Source organism: Corvus brachyrhynchos, unplaced genomic scaffold (assembly GCF_000691975.1).
Source record: "Corvus brachyrhynchos isolate BGI_N302 unplaced genomic scaffold, ASM69197v1 scaffold44, whole genome shotgun sequence".
Lineage (NCBI taxonomy): Eukaryota > Metazoa > Chordata > Aves > Passeriformes > Corvidae > Corvus > Corvus brachyrhynchos.
In genome coordinates, this window is record NW_008238359.1 from 1,234,183 (window position 1) to 1,244,241 (window position 10,059).

The 10,059-nt window shown below is 41.0% G+C and overlaps 1 protein-coding gene across 1 annotated transcript in view; it reads right to left on the reverse strand.

Moving 5' to 3' along the window:
• Window positions 1-2,038: 2,038 nt before the first annotated feature.
• Window positions 2,039-10,059, reverse strand: part of LOC103616682 (leucine-rich repeat-containing protein 32) — a 13,819-nt gene continuing 5,798 nt past the window's right edge. The window contains exon 3 of the mRNA XM_008634897.2: window positions 2,039-7,206. Coding sequence (XP_008633119.1) covers window positions 5,275-7,206 — 1,932 coding nt within the window. The 3' untranslated portion in view covers window positions 2,039-5,274. The remainder of the gene's footprint in view (window positions 7,207-10,059) is intronic.

Here is a 10,059-nt window from a genome sequence, read left to right on the forward strand (position 1 = left end):
TCTCTTTTTCCTCCCATTTCAGCTTCATCCCATTTCCATGTCTACTTTACACTTCTCTTTTCCACCCTGCATGAACTGATGTCCTCCTCTGTTTTCGTGCATCACACACTTGTAAGCATGTTGTCTAACCTGTGTCTCCTCCTGCTCTGCACAGCTCAGCTCTGGCTACCTTTTTGCAAAGCTTTTCCTATCTCTCTCTCTTTGATGCTCTTCAGTTTCCCGTTACACTTCTCTGTTACCCATCATGAAGACATGAATTGTACTAAAACTCTATTCTCCATTTCCCTTTCATCTTTCAGTTCTTCTATCGTCCTTCATTTCTGTTCCATTATTATCTGTCTCCTAAGCTCTCTTCTTACCTTTCTTCTACAAGAGATGGGGTGAAGCTTCGCTTATCTTCTCTAAACTCTTGGGGAGAGGTGGGTAAGTACCTACCACTGCCAGTTCCTCTAGAGTATTTTCACTTCTTCACTTCTCAGAGGGAATTACACCAACACTGTTTTCTCCTTTTCCCATCACTCACTCTGAGCACTTTGATGGCTCTAAACCCCTCTCATTCCTCATTCCTCTTTTTTCTTGGCAAAATATATTTGGACCCTCACCAATCCAGGACCTGTGGGACCAAAATCTGCTCTGGCTGCATAGTTGCAGACACTACACTTAATTTTTGTTCTTTTCTTATGACTATTTTTCCTTTTTTCACTCAAACTTACCCACAACAATAGCTGAGGATGGGAGTGAATATGGAGAGATAGTTAACTTGGGTTAATATGGTCCTTGTGAGAGCAGATTACAGGGCAGAGGAAGTGTTGACAGCAGTTTTGCTGTTTTTCAGCTCTTCAGATGCTCCAAACAACTCTGGCAGAGCAGAAACTATCATTAGAAATCTCTAAGTGAAATAATTATATGTACATCTGGACGACCTCATTTTTTCCTGGGGCTTGTATAAGACATACCGCAGAGCCTTGGTTTTGAGAGGAAATGGACCCAGTTTTCTGGAAAATGTGACTTGTTTCAGGGTTGGCAAGACGCAGGCTGCAAACTTAGGCATCTGAAATGAATCAGTGATCACTTTTGAAAATCTTGATCAAAATGTTTCACATGGACAGGCATGAAATAGGAATCCACAGGCAGCAGCACCACAGGCTGTTTGTTATTACAGATGATCATTTAGCACAGGCTGTTCTAATTTAGGTTAAACAAAGCTAATCCCGAAATGATCTATTTCTTGAACTAGCCCGTGTGTGTCTATGCCTTTGCACATGTGTGCACAAACAGAATATGTAACTGTTTATGGAAAATAATATGGCCAGAGGATACCTTGCATGGTTTTCTTTCTCCTGGAGATACAGGGGATCCAAGTGGTTGTGTCAGTTTTTTTCTCCCCAGGAAAGTAAGAGGGTACTGAATGACATGGGGATTAGATAGGAATAGGAAAACAAATGCTTCGGGCCCCCAAAATATTAGGAGGCATTTACTGTGTTGTATACTAACCTACTGTGGCTAGTTTAGGACTGAGTAGAGTCCCTGTAGGGATGTCTGTAGCCAGAGACCCCAGTACTCTGTTAGGGTACTGTCTTCTCTTTGCTAGAAAAGAAGCCAGTGCTTCTGGAAACTGAGACTTGATTTTCCACGGATGGCTAACATGAGTCATGACTTGATGAACTTTTAGGGCCTCTCTCTGTTTCTAGTTTTTCTAGTGTTTCTACTGTTTCCAGTACCTATATCTACCTGGTGCCAGGCATGTTTAGACTAGATGTTGTGAAGAAATTCCTTACACAGAGGGTGGTGAAACACTGGAACAGGTTGCCCCATCCCTGTGAAGTGTTCAAGACCAGGTTGGATGGGGCTCTGAGCAATCTGGTATAGTGGAAGGTGTCCCTGTCCATGGCAGGAGGGCTGGAACTAGATGGTCTTTAAGGTCCTTGACCATTCTGCGATTCTAGGTTTCTACTGTCCTATACCATGCAAACACCTGCAGACAGGAAGGCACTTGTTGCATGAAGCAATTAAAGAAACCCCAAAACATTGCATTGGCTGCGTGAGTCCCAAATGCTTTATTACATATCCCAGAATCCAAGGATGATATTCCTGGCTTAGCAATATGAGCTTTCGTTGCATCAACAAAGTCTCTTGCAAAGACTTTATGAAAAAGCAGTGAATGAGGGCGTAAATTCTTGCTTGCAAAATTCCAGTCAAAACAGCCTGTATCATGCCTACTATCCTGGTGTCAGCTGGGACAGGGTTAATTTTCTTCTTCATTAAACCATGACACCAACCTATTAGGAAAATGGGGCTGACAGGTGGGAAGATGTGTAATGTGTGAGTAAGGTCCATGTTTGATACAGGATCAGGTACTTTGGCATTTGGGCTTCTTGCAGACACAGTAACAGACGAGAGGTGAGAGCTGGGCCTGTCAGCTACACACCCCTATTTTGTGATGAATAATATAATGCAGGGCTCACAATTCTCCCTGTTTTTCCTCTCTGCTCTTTTATTCATGTTGTGTTTTTTTTTTTTCCCTCTTGCTCCTCACCCCATCCAGAATAACAGAGTTGGCTACTTAGAGGAGCAGGGTCGTGTCACTTCTTGGTTGATTATGCTGTTAACAGAAAAATCCAAACAAGCCATGTTGCATTTTACTCCTGAGGCTTATTCTTGAGAAAACTTTCTGCTCTCAGGGAAGTCAATGGAAACCTAATTAGTCCCAGATGTTTAGTAATAACAAGCACTTCCTTTTGGGAGAGCCAAACAAAAGCAGTGTGAAAAGTATTAATTAAATGGGTTTGACTCTGTCATCAGGTTATTAACTAATTCCAGCCATGCTAGTCAAGTTAATACTGGCTCTGAGAAGGAGATTGACATGCTTCACACAAAAGCCATAAATTCAGAGTGTGGCAAATTAACCTGTGTCTGGACACACAACTCAGCTTGCCTTCACACCAAGGGAAAAGCTCAGTGACTTCAACATTGGACTTCCAGCTAGTTCCTGGGACTGCTGCTTGCACAATCTACTAGACTAGAGACTAGAGACAGAACACTAGACTTTATTTCCCTACTTGAATAAAGACTTGAGCCGATGATGGACTCAAGCATGGGCTTTTGTAGGTCTTAGATCAGGCCCCATTGCTGCTGATGGTTTGTACAAATTTGTAGAATCATTTAATCACAGAATGGTTTGGGTTGGAAAGGACTTGGAAGATCATTTATTTCCAACCCCATTTCCATGGGCAGGGACACCTTCCGCTAGACCAGGTTGCTCAAAGCACCATCTAACCTGGCCCTGGACACTTCCAGGGATGGGACATCCGCAAGTTCTCTGAAGAACCTATTCCAAATTTTTGCCTACCTCTTCAGTAGATGTCCCTGGTCTCCAGTGGTTGCACTCTAAGGAGCAGCTGTCCTGTCTTCAGGACTGAAGGTAGAGGTCTAAGGTGGAGTCTGAACACCATAGAAAAATGGGAAAGCTTTTCTTTTCATCTGTGGAGCATTTCAAACTGGTGCTTTAATGTATTCACGACCCTGTGCTTTTTACAGAATCCAAAGATGTTTTTTATTTTACAAAATTCCACAGTGAAATCCACCAGCCAGTTTCTTTCATAGCTGCTTTTAAAAAAGAATTGTACACCTTTTTGTAGTGTGTTAATTTTTACATTCACTAGCTTGAAGAAACAGAAATGAAGCAGCAATTTGACTCTGAGTTATTTACCTGGACGGGTTTTGGTTTGACCTCTATTTCTCTTATATGCCTTAGTGCACAGTTTCTGGCATTAACAGAAGACCTGATATAGTTCCTTTTGAAGCCATTGAACCCCCTCAGCAGGTCAGGCTCACACTCTTGGTGAGCTTTTCTTCACTTCAAAAGGGTGAATTTTCTGTCAGGGTACAGAACAAAGTATCTGTCAGTGTCAACTTTCAGCATGCTAGCCATGTTAAACCCATCACAAAATGAGGATCTACATGACTTTTCTTACAGCCTATCCTCTAGACTATAATATCTTTTTAGGGTGACACAGTGAACACCTGATCTAAATAATAGCACAGGGCTAGGTTCCCTGTGTATAATGATACAATGGTATCTTTCTGCAGCCTAACCTTCAATGACCTTTAAAAATAGATATATTATTCTTTTGCACTGAAATGCAACTGTATGCTGTGAATTTCCCACCATTCTCCTTAGAAACGTAAGCATTTCAGTCCAATGCTGGCTGGTTGAAATTCATTCTCCAAGATTTTTCTTCTGAAAAGTATTCACCCCAGAGATTAATTTCTTCACATTGTATCCAGTTAAATAGTATTGCACATGAGAGGCAAATTTTTCCTCTTTTAGTTAAACTGTGGACCTGTGACCTTCTGAGCAGATCTGGGTAACATCAGCAGTTGTTTCATGCTTGAGATTTCTTTTACATCCCTCGTGGGTACCAAGTGCCAGAGCTAATTGACCTCATCTACCTTTCATGTCTTGCCCCAGTGACTGGAGCAACAACCTAACACATAAAAGGAGGTATCCAAAGAGCTTCCTACCACATGCCCTTTGGTCTCCATAGTCAGCTGTGGATTTTCTAAATAGTAGTCAGGAGCACAATGAACACTAATTATAATTTCCATTTGTGGTTTTTTTTGGTTTTAGGTTTTTTTTTTCTTGTTTGTTTTTTTTGTTTGTTTGTTTTGGTTTGGTTTTGTTTTTTGTTTTTTTTTTTTTTTTTAAGCTAAATTCTCATTGTTTTGGAACTCAAGGGGAATTTCAACCAGCTACACTGAGTGAAGGTTGTGTTTTGACCCACTCTGCTATATCTTTTTATGATTTCAGTTTAAGAAGGGTTAGGACCTAACCAGCTAGGGAAAAGCAAAGCTCAGACCAAATCAAAACATCTTGTGGAGGCACATAACTTTGGGAAGGGATTTCCTAATTGCTTGATGTCATCATCTGAGCTTAGTGAAAAGTCTCGGGTCTCAAGACCTTAGAGCTGGTTTTCTTCTGAGCTGGTTTGAATTACACATCTCTCAAAACAACAGCAGCACTTTACAGTGGCTTCTTCTAACACTGTGTAGTCTTTTAAGCAGATCTGCATGTGAATGAAGCAAGTACAAAATGGAGCAAATTCTCCTTCCAGTGCCTGCAACCCAGACCACTACCAGTGGTGCAGTTCAGGGGCACTTCAAAACCATCTTAAAATCCACAGTTAAAACTCAAAGATGAGAATTTTATCCTTCATTTCTACACAGTGCCAGGGTAGCACCTGATTTCTTCAGTTTTCAAGGCATTTTGTGTTCCTATGCTTTAAACTGATGGCTAAAGTTTTGCCTGCGGAAGCAAAGAAATGAACCCACACCAATGATGAGCACAGATAAAACGAATACAAATGTTAATATAATGAGGAGGTTGATTTTCTTCAGATCCTCTTTTTCACAGTCTTCTGGTCTAATGTTCCCAATGTGCATTTCTTCCCGATACCCAAAGTTCTGAATGTACTGGCACGTTAAGCGCTCCACGTTGGGGATCTGGACATTCTTGTTCTGGATGATTGATGAAAGCCAGATGTTTCCACAGCAGTTGAGTGGGTTCCCAGAGAGATACAAGTTTTTAAGTGAATTTTCTAATGCTAAAATATTGCTGTCCTCTAATGTACTGAACCTATTGTTCCGTAGGTCTAGAACTTCTAGTGGAGAGTCACTACCCCACTTAGGCAGCCAGTTCAGCTGATTTTCAGAGAGGTTTAAATGTTTAAGGTGACTAAAACAAGGCAAGTCAATATTTAACTCTATCAGGCTATTACCATGTAAATGCAAGTATTCCAGAGACTTTTCCAGTCCTGATAGTGCTTTAAGTTCTATTTTCAGTCCAGGATTCATGGAGAGATCCAAGACAACCAGAGGAGTCTTGTAGAAGGTGTGTCCTGGTAGGATGTTCAGCATGTTGTCAGCTAGGTACAAGTACTGAAGAGTAGGAGAATTGACAAATGACACGCAGCCACTTCTCTCTGCAGCAAGTCTTTGCTTAGAGTACGTGTGGCAAAGGCTGATATTATTGCTCTGTAGATTAAGCAGTCTGAGTCTAGGAAGACTAGAAAAGATGTCGAATTGCAGGGTCTGAAGGTTGTTGTTTTGAATATGAAACTCCTTCAAATTTGGCAAAGCACCAGCATCAAGGAGAAGGTTCTGCAAAGCATTGTAGCTCAAGTCAAGGACAGTTAGGGAGATCAATGCACTGTCATACCTTACTGCAAACGCCTGAAGACAGTTTTTGCTGATATTAAGGGTCTGAAGGGACAACATTGACTCAAAGAACCCATCTGGAATGGATTTGATGTCATTATAACTTAAGTCTAAATATACAAGCTGGGACAAGTAAAGAGAGCTTATATTTCTACTTCGCTTCTGATCAAGAAGATGAAAAGAAGCATCTAGCCATTCGTTATCCCTGTAGTCCATTTTATTATAAGGGGATTCAGCAGTGAGTTGGATTAAATTATTTGATAAATTCAGAGTTACCAGCTTATTTACCTGAGGGAAGACTGGGAAGTGAAGCAATTTGTTTTCACTAAGATCCAGACATCTTAAGCTGTATTCGTCATCTGACTTTGTGATACGGAAAGTCTCAATGCTGTTCCTGCTAAGGTCAAGTATCTCCAACTGCTTGAGATTGAAATCAGAGATGCAAGTAATTGAATTTGTGGAGAGATTGAGTTTGGAAAGGTTCACTAGAGTCTCAAAAGCACCTTCTTCTATGTCCATTATGATATTTCTCTGAAGATCTATCTCCATAAGACTGGGAGATCCCTGAAACATCTTGTGTGATATCATTACAAGACTGTTGTCTGCCAAGGAAAGGTACCGCAGTGTTGGAGCTTGCTTAATGAAATACTCAGCCATCCCATTGTAGAGATTGTTGTGGGACAAGTCCATTATTTCCACCTTGGGTAAAAGGCCAATCCCCTCTGTCCCATTCTGAGCAAGCTCATATAGGTTATTATTGGCTAAATTTATTTCCAGCAAACTCGTCATGTGTGCAAATACTCCAGATGTGATGAAGCTTATCTGGTTGGAGCTTAAATCCAGACACTGGAGGGAAGTGTAAAATGATAATGGCATTTCAGGGATGCTTTGAATCAGATTTCCAGACAGATCTATTTTGTTTACATTGGGATGGAGCTCATGAGGGATTTGGTGGAGGTCTTTGTTGTGGCAAAATGCCTGTGAGTTTGCCTGCCAGAAAAAGAGAGAAAAGGGGTCATCACATGACAAATGGAAAACATTTTTGCATGATATATAAGGAAAATAACATTCAACATCCAGGCAGAACCTCCTCCTGAAACACTGATCACACTACTTTCTCTGACCACTCAGACAGCTAGAGCAACAGTCCTAACACTCATTTGCAGCTAACAGCACTCTTTTCATTTTAAAGACATCTCTGACTTACAACAGTAGAGTTTTATCTCTGTATGCTACATACTAAATATTCTCCTTTTTGTACCTTTCTCCTGGACTCTTTTTAATAGTCCCAAGTGAAGGAGTTTTGTCCTTTTTCCATTGCAATCAAGCACCATTTATTCATTTTTCTTCTGATGTTTAGTTTTCTCACTTTCATCTCTGTATCAGATTTTTCAAACTCAGCTTGCAAGAGTAAATGGTACTTGAAAATGTTTCACTCTGTTGGCAGTGTGGGTGCCAAAGCAAGGAGGTGGAAAAATATGTAAGGATCATATATCATAAAACCTGTCTCTCCTTCATGGTCACACCCTCAGATATTTGATCACGTCTTCCTTTAGCCACAGCTTAGTTTAGTAATGCACCTTTATCCAAAATGGGTCGTTTAACAACTGAAACATTTCTGATGTAAATCTTCAAACTCTTCCTGCTTTTACTATCCATGTTTACATGTTTATCCTTTTCCTAAGGTAACAGTTCCCTTCTTCTTGCATGGGGAGAGCACCTTTTGAAACTGCTCCAACAAAACACAAGTGACACAACATGGAAAAGACAAATTCTGCAGTTCCAGCTCTTGAGAGAGAAAAAAGCTTTGAGATGCAGTGAAGGTCATACTTTTTCAGGCCAGTTCTCAGCAGCAGGTAGAGAAAAAACCAAATGTCAAAATCAAATCCATCTTCCAGGTGCAAGTCTGTTTAATTGCAGCTAGGATTGAGTCTGTGTCCAGACCAATATTTGGAGTGTGTGTTCATAAAGAAGATCAGGAACAGGAACATGAGCATCCTTGCATAAATATCAAGCTATATTTTGTTAATAAAGACAACATACAGCAGTGTGAGGAAGTGGAATGTGAAAGGTTTAGGCACCATTTAATTTACTGGAGGAAAACTCTTGTCATGAGTGTATTTGGGTGTCTGGGCCATATGATGTTTGTAGAAAGATCAGAAAGGAAATAAATAAAGAAAATATCTGTTGAATCTTAATTTTTGTGGAGAAGCAGAATCCAGATTCCATGACACAAAGCTTTTCAGATATTAAAGAAACATAAAAAGTAAAAAATATTAAAATCCATATGTCTCATGTGAAATTTGAGGTGAATGAAGTGGCAGGTCTGTTTTGGAGAAGTGTGGCACTAGTCTGTCGTGAATCTCTTTTGCATCATCTGAATTTTGGAGACCACACAAAAATGTGTCATAGAAGTATAAGTGCTCATCCAAGCTCTAGATGTAGTCAGATTGCTCCACAGTCCTTCCTATAATACATCTTTCCCAAAGATCCCAAGTAAATTGACTAGTAAGACCTGAACACCATTTTTTCCCCCCTCCAATTCACTTAAATCTCCCCCAGCTAAAAATATTAGGGAGAAAGAAAGAAATTTCCTGCCTTCTTCCTGACGTTATTTTTTTCCTGCAAAGACATCGTAGAATTGCTCATTTTGAGCTAAAATATGCCTAAAGTTGGGCTTAGCTCCAAGTCATGAGAAGGAAGCCTTTTTTATTTGGTTTGTGGAAGAGGAGAAGCCAGAAGGATAAAAAAAATCCAGAGCGAAAAAGCAGCAGGTGCTTCACAGCCTAAGGCAGATGCCAGGTTTCTTCACACACTTTCAGCCAAATCTCAACAAGTGTAGAGCCCCCTCCACTCCTTCTGGTAGAAAGCATCTTAGGAAAGTCCTCATCTAACTCCTGTCCAAGCTAGCCAGCCAGTTTTCACTGAAGTCAGTGGGTGAGAGGTCAGTCCCCGATGACCATGTATCTTGCAGGATTTGGCCTTTAATCTGCATCCACAGGGGTAAAAGAGACAAATAAAATCTATACTTCCCACTGTCTGCCATTTGCTCCTATAACACTTCCCCTCCAATTTTTCTTTTTAAACTTTCATTCCTTTTCACTGACTATGTTGATCCTCACCATATTTCCTATCTTCTGCACCTTCTTTTCTCTCCTGAGGCTCAAACTGCATGCATTTCATCCTCATCAGGAGTAGGAAGAAAAGATGAAGCACATCTCAGTGGGATGGAGCAAACAGCATCTGTTAGGTGTATCTCCCCTCCTCCCACCTCTTACCCCAATGGCTTGGTAGCCTGAAACTGGAAAAGATGGTTTTGCCAGTCTCATGTTCTGACTTCATCTTTTTTGCCAGTGCTGCTATCAGTTTATTTCAAGTCCATTGTCAAGAAGTACTGCAGGGTGAGGAGCACTTGGTCCCTTCAGTGTCTGGTCCTATTCATGTGCTGGCAAAAAAATGATCCAACAGCTCAAAACCTGAGCATTATTAAGATTCTGATTTCAGTTCTTCACTGCTCAGCACTGGGAGGAAGTTGTCATCCATGTTCGTAGGAGCCCTACAAAAAAAGCACCTGGATCCAAGCCTCCACTCATGTTCTTCTTTTTCAGCTCATGAACATTTGAAACAAAGATTTTGGGCTGGGGCCAATTGGCACTGACCTGCACTAGTGTGGTGTCTATGGCCATTCTTAGAAGAGCTGCCCAGGTGGAGTCTCAGCTACACAGCCAAACCTCAGCAATTTTCCCAGGCACCCCACTTCAGCTAACCTGTGATAACTGGTTGTGCACACGTTCTTGCACCACCTCAATGCAAGGTGAGACAGAATTTCCTAAACCTCTTTCC